The sequence below is a fragment of the Rhynchophorus ferrugineus genome, unplaced genomic scaffold (assembly GCF_030347505.1).
Source record: "Rhynchophorus ferrugineus isolate W39M unplaced genomic scaffold, kcgeb_rfMv2 rfM1, whole genome shotgun sequence".
Lineage (NCBI taxonomy): Eukaryota > Metazoa > Arthropoda > Insecta > Coleoptera > Curculionidae > Rhynchophorus > Rhynchophorus ferrugineus.
Window position 1 is genome coordinate 33,850,203 of NW_027472580.1, and position 19,868 is coordinate 33,870,070.

Genomic DNA, 19,868 nt, shown 5'->3' on the forward strand with positions numbered 1-19,868 from the left:
TTCTTTTTAAATTTAATATTACAACACAGAAGCTAAAATTAGTTCTCAAGTTATATGTGTTTCGTAAATAAAACACACTGTAAACAATTTGTTTCTATATATTCTTAAATCAAGTTACCAATTATTTTTAGCTAAAGGTTTTTTTTAATTACTTGAATTGAACTTTTAATAAAGCTTAATTTTTTTTAGAAAACCAATCTCTTAATTTTAGTTAAATCCCTTTTGCGATATACCGTGAGGCAAGTCAATGACAAGAATGGTTAATTAAACGGATTGTGTTTTAAATTACTTCGCTACCCATTATATTAGACCTGGCTGCCTGGATAAATGGCTATTTTTAGATCCTAAAAGAAGCTCCAGGGAAAGTAGTTTGGCTTAAATGAAGAAATTATTGCCGAAGTGGGAACTAATTTTCAAATCAAAAATAAATTATTCGCAAGAAGGTATAGTCTATTCAATAAAACAGTCAATGCACGTCATCAAAATTTTTGCTGTCAACACGTCACAATGTTGCCGCATCAATTTTGGACTTTGTTTTACAATGTTTGCCTGTGTATAACCTTTAATAATACTTTGACGAATTGTATGGACATTTGACAACAGGGTCGTTCCAACACCAATCGACTTTTGTTGACTATTTCGGTTACATGTTTCGGGTACATCGATTGGCACTCTCAGTAAAATGTGAAGGAAAAATCGGCTCCGAGTTTAAAACAAAATGAATGAATTCATGTTTACAAATTGAATTTGACAAAATATTCGACGTCTATGAGCTGCATTGGCTGTTTGGTTATTGGAAGGGCTATACAAAAATTAAAAGAGCACTGATGTAAATATCACTCTCGCTATCTTGATTAATAATTTTTAATGATGAATTAATATAACTCTTTAAAAGTATTTAGTAATGTAAAATTAGGAAATGAAAATACAATATTAAGTTTAAATAATCACTGTTTTAAAAATTTTGACTATTTCTCTTTACATAAGCCTAAACTAGTTTATTTTACGGCAAAGAAAAATTTAAACGAAAAACAATCATACACCGAATGCAATCATTCAACAGTGACATGAGTTTACTTAAATTTTAGTTTGAAAAAAGTTTTGAGAAATAATGGCAAATGTTATTGTAAACTAATAATATACTGTTATTTGATTAAAACACTAAAAATGTCATAAGCGTTCAAATAATCTAATTTGCTAATGATAAAAACAATGGGAATATTCTACTTCATTTATCAAATGATCCTTTCTCTATTGTTCCTGGTCACCATTGTCGTTTTCTTTCATTTTGCTAAATTCAATTGTGCCTGTTTATTGTTGATGTTATGACCCAATTGTAACCATTGTTCCTTATCAATTGATTAAACTTCTCTTTTTTTACATTTGACACAAATAAATTATATACACAATAAAACAAATGCATAAAAAACGCAATAGAAAGGCAATGTTTTAAATTATTTTCGGGGAATTTTAGTGCTACATTGAACGTACCCAATCTACCAGAAATGAGGTTAAATTAAATTAATTTATTAATGTCTTACCATAGGGAAATTTTGGCGGTAAATAAGGTACTCCTTTCGATGCCCAATATTGATAAGAATATTGGAAATAAAGCCACACAGCTAAAAATATCACCGCAAGAACAATCAACACATCCCAACAAAGGCAGCTCATAGCGTATTATTTTAGTTACGCACACTTCTCCCGTCTTATTTAACTGAGACAGCGGTGTCTCACGCAATAAAATCGTCCGAAGACGAGTGAGTTGAAAAGTGGCCCTTACTGTATTGGCCTTAACGTCTACCGCTACCGACGGTATCAGATTTATATAAACGACAGGCGAATTTTGTTTCACCACATATCCTGTTGATATCATGTTATTAGGGAAAAATTTAGATAATTGGAGACAAAAGTCATTCATAATTTGTTTACTGTCCTTGAATTCGATTGGTATATTCATAGATATCGTGATTAAAGCAAAACGGCGATTTAAACATCTTTAGAGGAACCTCATAAAGGTGCTAATTTATTTAATTTTTCCCAATTATAGCTAAAACTGAAATTTAAATTGATTTTAGTTTTCAGAAATTACCAAAATTTTTACACCGTTTAGAATAAGAACATTTTTTATATTAAAAATCTTTTAATTTAAATTTAAATTAATTAAATACAATTTTTAATTTGTTTATTTCTTTTTAATTCGTAGGTATGCCACATATACAGGGCATTGTGGCCTGTTGTTTATTACACATGTAATATACCATAAATAGAGAATATAACTAATCATTAAAGAGCCAACAACCAAATACCAACAAAATGAGAGCAAATTAATGCATATTATTAAGTATTATGTATTCTGATAATATTTCCACTTTAAAAGGCATTCTTTGAGAAAAATTAATGGAATATATATTAATCAAAATATTGTCCATCATTTTCTACAACTTTTTATTTTTTTTCTGGCGATATCATCGATCCATTTTTGCACTTTTTCAGAATTTCGAAGTTTTGTGTTGTCTAAACTATTCTGGCTCGATCTGAAGAAGCGGTAGTCAAAAGGCACTATTTTTGATGAAAATGCTGGGTGCCATCATTTGCCGTTTTGTTTTTTTGGTCAACAATTCGCCATTGAGTTAGTTTAGTTAATGTCGGTTAATATTTACAGTAAACTGTTAATTCGATTTTAACTGCTTGCTGCTGTAGTTTTTATACACCTTGCTGATCTTACCACATGCTTATTCATAATTTTATGCTCTTATGATTGTAGTAGTAGATCCATTTTCATTTAGTTTTCATACTCCACAGAAAATTTTTCATTTCTGTCTTGGAAACAATGAAACAGAATTGTTCTAAATAGTATTATCACATGTAAACGCCTGGAAACAGTTTATTCAGTAACTGAGAATCATATTTAACAGTTAGATTGTTTAAAAGTTACGTACTTTGATACATTTTTACCAATAGTTATCGCTGATCTAAATACATGCATGCACGAATCACTATGAATAATCCTATAATTCCATATAGTAACAAAATTATATCGAAGTACCTTGAGGTGAATCTTGATAGAAAACTCCGTTAGGATGAGCATGTCAAATGAAGAATAAAAAATAACCGAAATATTAAAAACGTATTGGTTAATCAGAAGAAAATCTGAATTACATAATGGGTTGCTACTCCACAAGTAAGTTTTAAATTTTATATGTACCAGCAGAATCTAGTTATGCAGATGTTCTGGAAAGCTATTTGCTCTCATCCTACACTAAGTCGAGAATACTAGGTGGGATTTAGATCAAATCGCCTTTATTATAGATTGGATTTTTCATGTGAAATAATTTGTTAAATTCATTTGAGATCGCAGCAGGTGTTTGTTAAAGAGACATATCTCCATTGCTCTTCAGTACACATAGTAGTGCATACAATTATGCGAAAATTTAGCGTTCAATATGATGCTATAAACTCCTTGCCTGATCTCAGGCTCGCGAATGATGGCGTTTTATTTGCTGATACATATGTAGAGACCTTAGGCATTCTTCATGATATAGTTTACACTCCAGAACCCTATGGTTTGAGAATAAAATAAAATCCGTTTCTTTCAGGCGCTTATCTGGACAATCCTTTTGTTTGATGAAATTGTTGCACATAACTGCATAACATTGCATAATTAGTTGTACTGTACAATGTCAGGAGGAAAGACGACGTTAACACAAAATTATTCCAACGCTTAGATAAAATTAAAGTAGGTGTAAAATCAACAAACCCAAATATTTTTTTGAAAATATATATAGAGCATAGCATTAAAACACAAATTGTCGTACAAAACATATATTGACAAACTATATAAGTTTATATAAGATTACAAATAGTTGTCGTTATTCCGCTTATATTTAAAACACTTACTTTTGTTATCAGTGGTTATTACAAAACAAAAAAAAACGCTTATTCATGTTTAATCTAGCATGCATTCAAAGCTAATTATTGTGATCATTAATCTAATGTAGGTTAATGCTGGGCTATAAAATGTTGTTTTTCCCGTTCACATTTTTTCGGCTTTTAAGTACAGGGTTTCGTTAGACTTCAACAGGAAAATTGACGGATCGACTGTCAGTGGCATTTTTGTTTTAGTACTAATATGAATACGGAAATTAGTCAAAATACGTATGATGCCAATTTTGGACTGCATAAGACCAAATCGCAGACCTAAAACAAACTTATTTTTAAACAATTGAACGAGAAAACAATTATACTAGGTTACTCAAAATAAAGTTTATATTCGTTTAGTTTACTGGGCGTCAATCATTAGCAGGGATACCGAAAAAAAATATATATTTTTACCGACATTCTTTATCGATAGTTTTAAAATTGTTGACCATCCCTTGTTGAAATTTTTATAAAAACAACAGCAACAAATTAGATTTGTTTTGTCACAAAGTTACATTATTATTTTTGAATTGTTTGGACTCGTCAACGACTTCAAATTGATCAGTTGGTAGTAGTTAAAATAATATTGTACATAGATAAATAGGTTTAGGTAGGTATTAATTTAATTGTGTGTATATAGTAGAATATGAAATACATGTAGTAGATAGGTTAAATAAGGTTTTTGTTTATATTTATTTAGTTATTACAAGGATTATGTGCATATTTTATTTTAAAACTTTTTTGTGTTAAAACATAAAGTTCCTGAGCTCACCAGGAATCGAACCCGCGACCCCCGCGTGAGAGCTGAACGCTCGAACCATTACACCATAGAAGCAGTTACCTGCAATATTTCTACGACTTCTCATATGATATGACTAGTGCTTAAAAAGAAAACTGAATAACTTTTGCACAGAACGACTTCCGATTTTCCGTCACATCAGTTCAGCAATAACATTATACACAAATATCCGTTTATTTTAGTTAAAAAAATATATGAAAACTTTGTACGTGCCTTTAAAATTTAAGAGTTGCCCTCGATTTCCCCGGATTCCACCATCAGACCCTGACTTGTTCCAATAGGACCACCTCGGAAGTGCACTCTTTTGAATAAAAAAAGAATTTTGAAAATAGGTCCATAATTAACGGAAAAATTGGTGAACATACATTTAAAAAAATATACAGTTGAACATAGAACCTCCTTCTTTTTTGAAGTTGGTTGAAAATGCTTCGAAGAGCGACTAAAATGTCAATTTTATCACTGCCAAACCAACATAGCTATTTCGACACGGTATTTCGAGAATTATGGAAAATAGTTTGATTAATATTTATTTTAACAATTTCTATCAATAAATGCCCTTTTAAGGTAAAAAAGTTATAGCAAAGTTAATATCGATATATCGCTTTCGATACTGCAAATTTACAACAGATAAAATAAATATAACATTTTAAAGAAATATATCTAAAATGCATCGATACTTTTTTGACTTGTTTTATTATAGTGAAGAGCAAAAAAGGTCGTTGGTTTGGAAAAAATAATGGCCAAATACAGCCAAACAACAATGATTGTAGCGTATAAAAGATTCTGTAATATTTGAGGTTTTCGCAACTTAAACGCCAGGTATTGGAAAATAGATCAAAATATAGTTTGAAGAAACCGGTAAAATATGAGAAAAACACCAGGAGACCAACATCTTCAAGAATGATAAAAAACCCGCAGACTGTCAATTACTATATTAGTTTGTTCAATATGCCTACAAAAGTCTACAAAATTCATCTTGTTGTCAAACGTCTCCAAAATTCTTCATAATAATTGCAGGTGTGGCAACCGGCAAATGTGGTTTCAGACTTTCAAATTGCTGCTTCTTATTGTTGATGATTGAAAATATCAAAGTTATTAGATAGTATTAGATAGATTAGAGTCAGTTGTATCATTATTTTATTTAAATTAGAATTTTGTTAGATGGCAAATCCAAAATGAACTAAAACACAAAGTTGATGCGGCAACATTGCAACATTTTGTCGTAAAAGCTTTAGACGACTTTAGGGTTCATTATTTTATTGAAAGAACTATATGAAACAAATTACCGAATGATTATTGATTTTTCTGGGTAGACTTTTTTTTAATTTACTAACAATAAACTTTCTTTTGAGCCACCTTATATAATATATTACCAATGCAGTTGCGTGGGCCTTCTCCGAAAGGTATATGTATATAGGGATGTCTCTTATTCTTTTCTTCACTGCTAAATCGTTCAGGGTCGAATTTCTCTGGATCTGCATAATATCGAGGATCGCGTCCTAAGCCTAAAGTGGAAATCACTACAGGAGTACCTTTCTCGATAACGATATCAGAATCCCTTAGTCTATAATCGCGGGTGCATATTCTACCTAAGGTAATCAAAGGAGGCCAAATTCTCATGGCCTCTATTATATCAAATACATTGATATATTATCCTTATTTTAAAAAGTATCTCACCGTCTACAACCTGCTGCAAATAAGTCATTTCCTGAAGAGCTTCGTAAGTCAGTTTGTTTTCGTGTTTGCTGAGAACTTTTTGGATTTCTTGTCGAGTTTTTTCCTGTATATCTGGACAGCGGGCCAACTCGTATAAAGTAAACGTCATCGTCGTTGATGATGTATCAAAACCTAAAATAACATTAACCAAAATCAGTCTGAAACCTATGTTAACGTTAATACTTGCCAGCTATAAAAAACAGCAGAGTATTGGCAACTATCTGATCAAAGTTAACATACTTTTCACTAGTTTCACCTTCTTGGTGCATATCGATCAGCAGTTGTAAGAAATCGGGCCTGGTGATGTTGTTTTTCGTACGGTACTCCATAGTGGTTTTGACCAGATTTGAGAAAAACTCGATCATCCTATCCGGCATGCTCTTTATTCCTAGCTTCTTCGAAATGTTTGGACATATTCGTTGTGCAGCGATACGTAATAAAAGTAACAAATCAAACGTTTCGAATATTTCCTTTCCGTATTTTCTTATATCGTTTTTGGAATCGTCGAAGCTGTTGCTCTCGACTCCGAATGCTACATTTCCAATTACGTCTGACGTGAAAGAAGCTAACACCTAAAATAATTGATAATATAAATAATGTTTGTTTGAAATTTATGGTCAACTTTTGGACCCGAGCAGATGATAACGATTCTTAACGTTATTTTATGCCCTAAACAAAGATATTCAATCCGTGTGTCAAGATTGGTTATAGTTATAGTTCCCGAATGATGGCAGCACTGCGCTCTTATAACGGCTGTCAGTTGATAACATTGCATTAAACATCATTTGGAATTTGTTTCGAGCGGGGATTGTTTTACTAATCGGGACTTATGATTCGGGACAGGACGGAATTAATACACCACTTATGGCCTTGGAACAAAAGAGAAACTTTATTTTGATCCCTGGTAATTTATACCCACTCGATACAAGTTACAGCGCCCTCTATTAACTTTCCTTCCTCTTTTCTATACTGGCTCTTTTATCGAGACAAGTCATATATTTAACACTCCCCTTCAATATAATAGTACTAAATAACTTAATCTAATTAAGATTGTAAACAAAAAATACAAAAGTACATTTAAATTGCCAGAACAAAACTATTACATTGTACATACAAATTTGTTTTAACTTAGGACTATTCTATTTTTACATTGTGAGAATTTTAACTTTAATTAATAATTTAATCACATGAATCTACACAATTATGTGATAAACAAAGGTAACAGTCAATTTTCTACTTAAAAACAATTCCCTCTTTGAACAATCATAGAAATACTCGCCAAAACACTGTCCAATTTAATATCGATTATATAGTTTGTTCTTGGGCTGCCAAACATACACATGTATTTCTCTTCGAATGAATTTCTTCTAAGCCTCTGGGTTGCTTTTATCAAATGGTATGAATTCATTAAAACTTCGTAGTTGGTTACCATACCAGTCTTCATAACTTGCTGCTTCAAGTCCACTTCCGCCTTACATTAGTCCATGGTCTTCTGGTATCACTGAGGTATCATAACTAATTGGTCATCACTATCCCCATTTTCTGCTTCTTCACCTATTACTTTCAACTCATTCATGTATCTCTTTCAAACCATTATTCTGATTTATGAGCTTGCTTCTGTTATCTATCTCTATATAATCTAAATCGGTTATTAATGGTGTTCAGTTTTGTTTTTTTTCTTTCTTTAAAAATTTTTCACTGTTCACATTTTTCTATTCTTATTTTCGTCTAGGCCAGATTCATCAGAATCAAATCCTAATATGTTTGTTATTTCCATTACTATCAGATTCATTATCACTCCATTTCCAATTCGAAATCAGAATCTTTTTAATATAACCCAAAACTGTCAAGTGCTGTTCGTCTCTATCATATCTAAAATATTTTTGCTTAGGGCTTTCTTCTTCGTCTTCGGATAAAGCTAAATAACCAGATTCTTGATCCATTACTTTAACTTTCTCTTATCATTGACTTGTTTTAATGAAAACATATCACCTTCAACTGTTGGTGTCTTATCTGTTGAAATAAGCAGATAATAAGCGACATATAGCTTATAGTCCTCTAATTTCCTTGCTCTCGAGGTTTTTCTTCTAGAATTAGTTTTCTCCAATTTATACAAGATAGGTTCATTTTCATCAGGTTCGTCATCATTGTCTGTTATCTGCTCTTGAATGCTTTTTTTTCATCATCACTCACATTCTTGTTTTCTTCTTCCTGTTGCAAAACTGTCTGCATCACAAATTCTTCTTTGGAATTTTCTCTGCTCAGCTTATATTGGTCTCTATATATTTTCTAAACAGTATATCTTTAATTATTTCTTCACTATTATCCATATTGAAGTTGACTTCCATTGGCGTACCAAATTGATCTGTTTAGATGTGATCTTGTAACTAACAAAACTTATATCCTTTAAATTATAACTGTAAATTATTTCTCCACTTTTGCTGGTGTTAATATTAATTTTAATTGGTGTAACAACCTTCTATGTAGAATTCCTCAAGCAGTCGTTAAATTATGTGTTTTTGATGAATCTTAATCTCTTTTACGTCCGCATTTTCCATTCCAATAAACTGTTTAACTTCATAAGAACTGTCCATTAAATCCACTATTTGTTGTTCATGTCCTCATTTTGTGTTCCAACCTTTAGGTGAATTTCTCAATCCATACAATGCTTAATTTAATTTATGGTATCTTGTTTCAGAATTAAATCCTCCAATTTCTTGATATAGATATCTAGCTCTATTGTTCCATTTATAATATGATGAAACGTCAATTTGATTTATCTTTCACTTTGGATCCAGTTGTGTTGAATTGATATTTATATCAAATTCTAATGCTTTCTAAATAAACTCTTCTTCATTGGGTTCAATAGCTTTTCATTCTACCTGTAATTCTGTTGGACCCCTTGTTTCTAGTTTTCAATACTTCTCTGGTCCTGGCAAAACTCTTCTAAACGTTTCTAAACTCTTCTCCATTAAAAATTGCTATATTGATTACAATGTTTCTTTATCCTACCGATAATTATGTTGGACCCCATGTTACTCGTTTACTAGTATTTCACTGGTCGTTGTAAATTATACACGTGGTTGTTTTTCTAAACTGTTGATTATTTCATTACTAATTACTACATTGATTGCACTGTTTCCATCTATCCTACTGATAATTCTGTTGGATCTCATGTTACTAGTTTACTAGTGCTTCATTGATCCTTGTATATTATACACGTGATTGATTTTCCAAACTCTTGATTACTCCATTACTATTTACTACATGATTACAATCTTTCCTTCTATCCTACTGATAATTCTGTTGGATCCCATGTTACTAGTTTCCTTGTGCTTCACTGATCCTTGTATATTATACACATGATTAATTTTCTAAACTCTTAATTACTCCATTACTATTTACTACATTGATTACAATGTTTCCTTCCTTTTTACTGATAACTCAAGACACATGTTTCTAGTTTTCTGGTGTTCCTTCTGATGATCATTGATTTTTGAGTGCTCTAGTGCTCCGAAATTAATTTCCATCTGTTTCATACAGTCATCTTGTTATTTCCACTTTCCTTCATGTATATATCATTATATATATACTATACCGAACTAAAAACTTTACTTAATCTCCATTCCCCTGCACTCTCCGTCGTCACCCTACTACTTCTCATTTACACCGAGAATTCTGGGCCCATAACCTTTTATGAATCACTTATGATTCGGGACGGGACGGGACGGAATTAATACACCACTTATGGCCTTGGATCAAAAGAGAAACTTTATTTTAATCCCTGGTGATTTATACCCACTCGATACAAGTCACAACGCCCTCTATTAACTTTCCTTCCTCTTCTCTATACTGGCTCTTGTATCTAGGCAAGTCATATATTTAACAGATTGTGCTTCGGAACATATGAATATGCATAGACAATGTTGCAAGTAGATTTAAAATGTTTTCTTGCGTTTATGAATGTTATATGCTCGATAATAGTGAAAAAATTATGACAAATGAACTCAAAGATGCATTTGCTCTACTTTGATTTTGCTGTAGTAAACACTGACACGCCATTGATACTTATATTGTTTATAACACATGCAGAATAAAGCTGTACAAGTGAATGTCACTTGGTAAAAATGTATAATTTTCATTTTCTGTAGCAGCATTGTAGAGACAACGGAAAAATCATGTAGATGATTGCTACTTTTTTTCAATAAACGTTGTCGGTATAAATACAAAAATCGAACCGATATTCGAAAACCAATGACTGACCCAAAGCTTACAAAATGTTTAACACTTAGCGGCAGGATGGGCATCGTTTCAAAGTGTTGTTCATATGTTTCTCGGTAATCAGAAATCACCGGATCACAAATACGTCATCTACAATTTATTGTAAAATTACTACAATATTGAAGCTCGAATGCCCCTCAAAATAGATTTTCTGCATTCACATCTTTTTTTTAAACATTTTAAACAAATATAACAGGTCAATTGAAAAGTCCCCGGCCTGATAAATAGATGGCGTTACTAGAAATAAATCAATTAAATTAATATGGTTTTTAGTTAGCACTAACCCTCAAAAGATGCGTGTATAAATTTGATAGCTGTCGGATCATTAGTTTGTGAATTATAGCATTTTGAGTGAAGTAACTTTTGTTATTGTGAAAAAAATGAATAAAAAGTAATTTCGCGTGTTGATAAAATATTGCTTTTTGAAGCAAAAACTTGGCTTGATGCCGAGTTTCCGGGCACTGCGCCACGAAAATCAACCATGAAGGATTGGTATGCTATGTTTAGACGTGGTAAAATGAACACCGATGACGGTGAACGCAGTGGACGACCAAAAGAGTTTGTTACCGACGAAAACATTAAAAAAAACCCACAAAATGATTTCGAATGACCGTAAATTGAATGAAATAGCAGACACTCTAAATATAACAACTGAACGTGTACATCATATCATTCACGAATATTTGGGTATGAGAGAGTTTTGTGTAAAGTGGGTGCCGCGCGAGCTCTTTTTTGACCAAAAACAACGACGAGTTGATGATTCGGGGAAGTTTTTGAAGATGATCAAGCGTAATAAACCCGAGTTTTTACGTCGATATGTGACAATGGATGAAATATGGCTCCATCATTTCACTCCGAAGTCCAATCGACAGTCATCCGAATGGACTGCACATGATGAACCCGCTCCAAAGCGTGCGAAAACGCAACAATCGGCTGGCAAGGTTATGGCGTCTGTATTTTGGGATGCGCATGGAATAATTTTCATTGACTACCTTGAAAAAGGAAGGACCATCAACAGCGACTATTACATAGCGTTATTAGACCGTTTGAAGGAGGAAATCGCTAAAAAATGGCCGCATTTGAAGAAAAAGGAAGTGCTGTTTCACCAATACATTGGAATTAATGCATGGATGAGCGATTTAAGCATTCAAGTGTCGGTTAAGAGAAAAACTACGTTGTAGTTATAGATTATTCAATTATTTTTATATACTCTTCTGTTCGTTAAAATAATCTCAGAATATCAATTAACAACCTAAAATCTCAACACTTTATCGGGAGTTTCGTGTCCAAAAAGAAAATATATTTTTTCTTTAAGATTATTAGTTTTGAAAATAAATAGTGAAATGCATTCGAGATTTGCTGGATTATCACGAGGGAGCTTTAGATATTATCGACGGTAAGTTGGTGAAACCGGCCGCGTTGGCGAAAGAACCTGATGATAAGATGGTGAAGAATCATAAAGTGCAATAGGATTTGTATAGAAAAGTTCACAGTTATGCCAAGTGTATGATTACAAGCTCAGTAACAGATACTGTATATCAAAAAATTATGGATAAGGAGACGGCTTATGAAGTGTGGGAGGTATTGAACCAAAATTTCGAAGCACCGCACGATACATCGATTATTTAAAATATGTACCGACTTGTTTGCGTTTGGTTGGATGTAAAGAGAAGATGTGGCAACACACATTTCAAAATTGACAGTTTTGTGGAATGAATTAAATAACAGATTTAAAGCCAAAATGAATTACCTAATTTAATTTTAGTATGTAAAGTTTTGCATATTTTACCAAAAAATTTCGAAACTTTCAAATCAAATTGGATGATGTTAACAAGGAATAACCTGAGGACATTCAAAGAGCTAAAAGAACAACTTTCTTCAAATATGAAAGAAATTTTAGAAAAGTAAATGATAAAGCACGACCAGTAAAAGTTGAAGGAAGTTTTAGTGGTAAAGTCAAGTAAAGTAAATTAGAACAAAACAATTAGAAATATGTTTAAGGGAAAAAGTACTTGTAACTATTGCATACAACCGGGCCATTGGATTATACAATGTCAAAAATCATTTTCTACAAATGTTTACCATTTCTCTGGCAATATGGCGATAACGTGTCAAAAAATAAGGCTGGTATGACACTTCTTCAGTATTTCGAAACCATGTACCAGCCAAGCCATGCTCCATCAATCTGAACAAGTGGTAATCAAAAGACCCTATGTTAACGCAGTATCTTTCACGATTACACTATATGGCCTAGTGTTGTCAAGCAAGAAGATGACTGCATCATTAAACGTCATTGAATTTATTCAAATGGCGTCGATAGACAACTACGGTAAGAGTTTAATTCGCTTTTAGCAGTCTGTAACACCCCACACTCTGTTAAGCCTATCATATGCACAACGACTCTGTATGGTCATTTCCCCTCTGCATCAATGCCCCCTTGATTAACAGGATTTTTTACGCTTGCAATTGTCACAATAGTTCTGCTTTTCATCTCCAATCATAATACGCTACAGAAAATTATTTTTTTACGCAGCTAGCAATGAAACCGCTATGTAGAAATGGTTTTAAATCAATTAGTGTAATAGCCATTTTTCCTCCTTTTGGATCTCATCGACCGCACCTGCTAAACTGCCTAAAAGTTCTCTAAGAGTTTCAGCTGGGCTTTCGTCCAAGTCTTGTAATCCGTTTTCATCAAAAATCACCACTTTTAGATTCCCAAAACCAAAATCGACAATCAGTAAGTGTTTAGGCAACAAATTATTTCGAATAAAACAACAAAAGCAATAAATAACGAAAATTCCACGGTTTACAGACCATAAACTGAGTTTTTGAACCCACCCCTATTTCAAATTGGAAAATTTGATGTTAATAATAGTGAATGAGCAATTCAAGATACTAAAACAATATAGCAAAGATTGTATGTGTTTTGACTCTACACACGGGCATAATAAACATATCTTTGAATTGCATGCTTGTAAGATATATTGATAAACAAAAATTTACTATCATACATCTTGTTTTAATTATCTAATAATGTTTAATAAAAAATATTTTAAAATTTTCTTGGGCTTGGTTTTGCAAACAAATATTGGTATTAATTTAATATATTATAAAAGATGACACTTATATAAACAATCATCCAAATATTAATTTAAAATAATGGATATAATGATTAAATAAAAATTTAAATGAATTTTTAAAATTTGTATGTAATAATTCTACAAGCTAAAAATTGTATAAATAACCTTTACAATTTACTAAACCTAATAGCTATCCAGATTCAAACAAAAATAATCTAAATAATCTTAAAATGAATGAATACATTTAAGAATAATACAACTTATTCAAGAATATTAATTTTCTTAAAATGTTAAATTTATTTACACAAATATCATCCACCGAATGACGAGCACAAACGTTACTGTCGATTCACTCCTATTCTAATATAAACCAAATTCCTATGTCTGACACCTGACATCTTCCAATCTAACATAAACACAGCCTGCTTTTAACCACCACGCACTACGTATAAACGGATAAGAAACCCAAGTTGTTAAATCCGAACCTTCGTGGAATCAATATCGTCTAAACAATACGTATCATAACTCAACGCCAGCAGTATATATTTTTAGATGTAATGTCCTCTAACTAGTTATTGTCAAACATTACATTTTATACTTCCAATAGCAAGTTAGTTCTTACGTGAACTGAAAAGTGAAGTAGAGTTTTACTGAAGATGATTAATTCGAATATCACAGGAAGAATAAAGAATTTGTTATTTTTCATTTTAGATATATATGTGTATATACAGATTTAAGTATAACAAGATTAGCACCATAATATAAATTAAAATTAACAATAATGAAATGGTATGTTAAAAATTTTCTAGTGATTATACAATTTTGAAATTTTACATTTTAGATATATATGTATATATATAGATTTAAGTATAACGAGATTAGCACCATAATATAAATTAACATTAACAAAAATGAAATGGTATGTTAAAAATTTTCTAGTGATTATAAAATTTTGAAATATTTATTGTTATATGAAACAAAAGAAAAATAAGAGCAAAAATTATTCAATTCAATGCTGGAATATATCAATATTCGCTGGTATATAATTTATGTATTATATTATATTTATAATTCTTTTTTACAAAACCTATATCATAATATTTTAGGTAGATACTTTCATAGGGCTTCCATATACTTTTTGAGTGAGATGCTATTTTATCTTTAATTTTTTTTTTCATTCAGATTTCCTTTTTATATTTGAGAGCATTTAAATCTGTTTCAATTTGGACCAAGGCACTTTTAATTATATTAATTCCAGAGACTGTCTTACACTTCTCCAAAAGATCTCCTATATGTAGTAACAAGGCGCGGACTTCTTCTTTTGCTGAATTAAATGTATCCTTCTGATCATAGTTTTGGTTCATAACTATTTCAGGTATATAAGGAGTAGACTCTTCTACTTCAGACTTAATTTGTATTTCTTTTACTGTTATCTGTTCTAATTTAACTAAAAAGTGTGTAACATATAATTATGCAAGGATAAATATTCAATAAATAAGAGTTTATGGTGTAGTACTCACCAAAGTTGTCTCTATAATTTTTTTCTTTATTTGTTAAATCCCCTGAACTTGTATCATATTCTTGTTTTACCTTTGGCAACTGACTGAACTTGCTATTTGATTTTTCAATATTGTATAAATCTTTACGGGTCAGCAAATGTAATCTTTCCAAACTGTCACTATCCTTATTCTCTCTGATTTCATTTAATATAGTATCTTTTGAAACTTTAGCTGTTAACTTGGCTGCAATTATTTCTCTATCTGTTTTCGATAGAAATAAGTTTGCCAAGCTATTTTCATGTCCTACATGAGTTTTAATGAACTCTACTTCATATTTTGTTCCATCTTGAATCAGTCTTATACAAGCTGGACAATAAGCATTCATTTTAACACTTCCATTGTGTTTTAAATGCCTTTCACCCTTTGATGCACTTTTATAAATACCTGATCGATGACACTCAAATTTAGATGCCTTAATTTTTCTGCCAATATAGGTACCGGTAACTTTGGGAAATGAGGCTTTTGTTATTCTTTCAACATTTTCTTTCCACTTTTCAAAATCCTCGATTGAATCAAATTCCAGTCTTTCTTGTTCAAATTTAATATTATGGAATGACTGTATATGTTCAACCAGCTGTGATCTTGATGAGGTATATTCACATAAAGGACATCGAGAGAGATTCCTCTGAACTTTCTCTTTCACAGGCTCAATTTTTTCTAGAATAAACTTGCACTAGTAACGAACCCTATTTGCTATAAAATATTGAGTAGATTCCCACCTGGATGAAATCTCCTCATGTGCCTATATACATTAGAAATACTACAATAAGCATTTTTACAATAATCACAATTAAATAACTTCTCCATTATTGTCTACTATTTAAAACCAAAATCTACACGGTATATTGAAAACATCTTAATATTAGTTATAAAACGTATAGTTAACTAATAGATTATTATTACCGTATATTTAAAAGAAATGAACAATAAAAATAGTAAAACACTTTCTATAACAATAAGCATAAGCAACACAATAAAGTTGTTTATCGTTCTTAACCTCACTCCACATCATAGAAAAAACTCCACATCAATTATTTATGACAGAAAACTGTTCTCTACATATTATATTTTTTGCCAACTAATTGTCGCCGTGCAACGTTGCCAATTTAGACAAGGTCGAGAATGAACATTTCACCCTATTTCTATTGGTATTGAAACTAAGGGAAAGTAATTTCAATGTAATAAAATTTAAGTTAAGGCTTGTTAAGCCACTAACCAGGCGCAATAAAAAATTGTATTTTTTATAAAAAGTTCATTTATTATATTCTTGGTATTCCTTATTCTATGATATTATATTCCTATTCCTTGATATTTGATTATATCTATGATATCTTTGATATTCTTATATTCTTGATTCATATAGATAGATTCATATAATTTTCAAGAACTGGAATGTGATAAAATTCAATTTTTGTGGGTGACCCTATGAATAATCTCTTGTTTAATTTATGATTTTCTTTTGTAGTTCAGATTTTAGTGTGAAGTAATAGGCAATAATGAATAAATAATTTAACTGTTAACATTGTAAAAGATTGTCAAGCATTTCTAATTTGAACAAACGTTTCAAGAAATTCCTTCTTTGGGATTATCTATTCTAAAATTTAATTTAATTTTGCTCTTTTGGGTAAGTGTATATTCTATAGCAAGTTGGTTAAATATTAGACAAAATTCAGGCTGTAAAAATAAGTGTTTCGACAATATAAATAGGTTTAATGTGAAAACATGTCATCAAAAAAGATGTCATTAAGACTGAATAAGAAATATTGAAATTTGATTCCGTTGAAGGCTTGGAAATGTGGAAAGATAATGTCGAAGGAACAAAAATTTGTCAGTGTTGAGAGTGTCTATATTAGTAACAATTTTAGCGCATTTAGATTGTAGTGTCATCTATCCCAGTATTTACAAGAATAAACAAAGGGATGAGAAACGTATAAAACTTTAAGGAAGTGTTAAATACATTCTCATTGTCCAATTGGTATAAAACTGGTTCAAAATGGAACAAAATATTCAGTAGAACCCGTTAAGACCACTTCGCTTATTTATACATAATAAATAGCCTATTTCTACCAAAAACAGATAAAGAAATTATTGCAATGAAATTAGCAGGTAAAGTTCCAGTGGATATGATATTAAATAAAGTCATAAACAATAAAGCCAGTAACAATTTTTATTGCAATAAAATTGAAGTTTGTGCTCTGTTATTACATTTAGGAGATCTATTAAAGAAATGTGAGCCAGTCTGAAAAATTAACGCAATTATAAGTGCCTTGCTCCAAATCCAAGTAGATTTAAAAGCTATTAAACATCAAACAATAAAAGCTAAATGAAAGAAAAATTATCGATAAGAATAATATATACCTCAAACAAAAAAGTATTTGAAATAAGAATAAAAAAACGAAATGAAATGATTTTTGCATTTATTATTGTTTCACAAGGTTCTTCAATTGATTACCAATGCCTATCGCTGCGTAAGCAACGAAGAAATTCACGATGACCTGGAAATTAAATGGATTTCCAAAGTTATCCAAGATTTCGCCTTAGAACACGAGAGAAGATTACTAAATCACACTAAGGTGGAAGCAATACAACTGCTGGACTGCGGGCAGGGTGGCAGTAGATTGAAGCAAACCAAACCATATGAACTTATATAAACTGTATACCTTTAGTGTAAACTATAGATTAAGTTATTATAATTGAGGAATTCACATTGCTGTATTTTCTCGCATTCGTCTTGCTTGTGAATTAATCCGAGTACAAATGAAATGTAGTAATAAATTAATTTATAATTAAGATTGTACTAAGCGTATCTAATAAAGATGTTATCAAAAAAAAATTATTGTTTCAGACAGTGATACGCATTTCACTGTTTAAAAATCACCAGAAAATATTAAGATAAAACTTTATTTGTTATTGCCAATTTCTATTATAATGCGATTTATGCAATTTGTCTAAAAAAACTGAGCACCTAAAAAGAAACTTAATTAAAAATGTGATATTTGAAAATCTCTAATCAAGCAATATTATTACATAACAATACATGTTACTATTTTTGGTTCTACTTGTTTCATTGGACTGATTTTTAACGTTCTGGCTTTGCCGTCGTAACCGCGACCTTAACAAAAATATACCCAATTTATGGTTTCATATATAGACTTATATGTAATATATGTAATTTTAGAATTTTTGGTAGTTTGCTTGTAAATAACAATATTTTGTATATTAATATTAGAGCATTCTGTTACAATATTTTTCAAGATTGTTAATGTAATAGGGTAAAAAGATTAAAATTGTGAATGATAAATAGTAAAATACTTTTGACTGTTTTTATGGCAATAATAGGTAATATTTGGATTACTCTCTCGATTTTTGTTAAAAAATATTTCCGTTCAATAATAAATAAAGCATTTATATCATTTCATTCAGACCATTTTTAATTATGTCATGGATTAGATTTTTTTCCTATGATTAAGATATATGTTTAATTTTTATATAGTATTTATGGGTATTGCGTTTTCGCAAAAGAACACTGAATATTTTTATCTATTAAAAAACAGGCCAACTGACTCATTCCCATTCAGTCAATCTTAAATTAGATGGCCCTCTCCACCGCCCTTCTAAAGAAACGGCCACTGACGATACGTGGTAGTCGTCTCGTCTGGACACCATATAATTGTTATAAATTTGATTTAATTTAATATCTTTGAAATAGCATTATTTTTACCTATATATATATATATATATATATTGAATAGTTTTGGTGACTCCAGATTCCAATAGTCTATGGCTGATGAACTGAATTACTACAATCCGCATTTGGTGGCTGTTCACTGTGAACTGCAAGCTCATTCGCATTTAGTGGCCTTAAACCCTGTGATGTTTGTGTGGGGAATCTGTACACTAGAAGTGTTTTCAAAGCTTGAATGTTCCGTAATTGGAATAGTTTATGGCTAGGAGTCTTTGAGGATCATTGACATACAACTTTTGTGACCTACAGCTTCAGCTGAGATAATTTCGTCCAAACTACACTTAATTACACCAAGGATTGCTTCGAGTACCTGCGGAACGATTGCCAAACCATCCTCAATCTATCGCACTTGCAGTTAATTGAATTAATTTTAGACCGAACAGCCTTTTGATCTTCCCGGAATCTTACCAACAGCGCCAGTTACAAAATATGAAAGGGTTTAAAACACAATAAAACTTTTAATTTGCTTTTACAAATGTTTTATATAAAGGAGAGGCGACTTGTTGAACGACGATATAAAGCAACCCTGAGCGTTTTTATCTATTAGAAAACCGATCAAACCCATCATCATACTTGGTAAAAATGTAAAATTCGTTTTCAACTTGGAGTGTTTTTTTCCTTCTCATAATACTGTCTGATGCTTCGAAATACGTAACCGAATCAATCTATAAAATGTTATTTCTTTTGGTACTGGTAGACACTGTTGTCAAATGTCTACAAAATTCTAAAAACACTAGTGATAATAATTAAAGGTTACAAATCGGCAA

At 31.1% G+C, this 19,868-nt stretch overlaps 2 protein-coding genes across 3 annotated transcripts in view; both read right to left on the bottom strand.

Annotated features, from left to right (window-relative positions):
• The window catches only part of LOC143199817 (uncharacterized), a 28,281-nt gene that overhangs the window by 5,032 nt on the left and 3,381 nt on the right, over positions 1-19,868 (bottom strand). Inside the window, exons 4-9 of the mRNA XM_076409938.1 lie at positions 6,624-7,008; positions 6,398-6,568; positions 6,094-6,345; positions 4,040-4,200; positions 1,784-1,936; positions 1,542-1,680 (exon numbers count right to left, since the gene is read on the bottom strand). Coding sequence (XP_076266053.1) covers positions 1,542-1,680; positions 1,784-1,936; positions 4,040-4,200; positions 6,094-6,345; positions 6,398-6,568; positions 6,624-7,008 — 1,261 coding nt within the window. The remainder of the gene's footprint in view (positions 1-1,541; positions 1,681-1,783; positions 1,937-4,039; positions 4,201-6,093; positions 6,346-6,397; positions 6,569-6,623; positions 7,009-19,868) is intronic.
• Positions 13,679-16,413, bottom strand: LOC143206739 (uncharacterized). Of its 2 annotated transcripts, XM_076419416.1 has the most exons (4): positions 16,260-16,375; positions 16,076-16,189; positions 15,318-16,013; positions 14,829-15,244 (listed from the first exon to the last, which is right to left on the bottom strand). In XM_076419416.1, the coding sequence occupies exons 2-4, from the start codon at positions 16,161-16,163 to the stop codon at positions 14,976-14,978; spliced, it is 1,053 nt and encodes a 350-aa protein (XP_076275531.1). In that variant the 5' UTR covers positions 16,164-16,189; positions 16,260-16,375; the 3' UTR covers positions 14,829-14,975. The 2 variants fall into 2 exon arrangements, with proteins under 2 accessions (XP_076275530.1, XP_076275531.1); XM_076419415.1 differs by having other exon boundaries at positions 13,679-15,244; positions 16,076-16,413.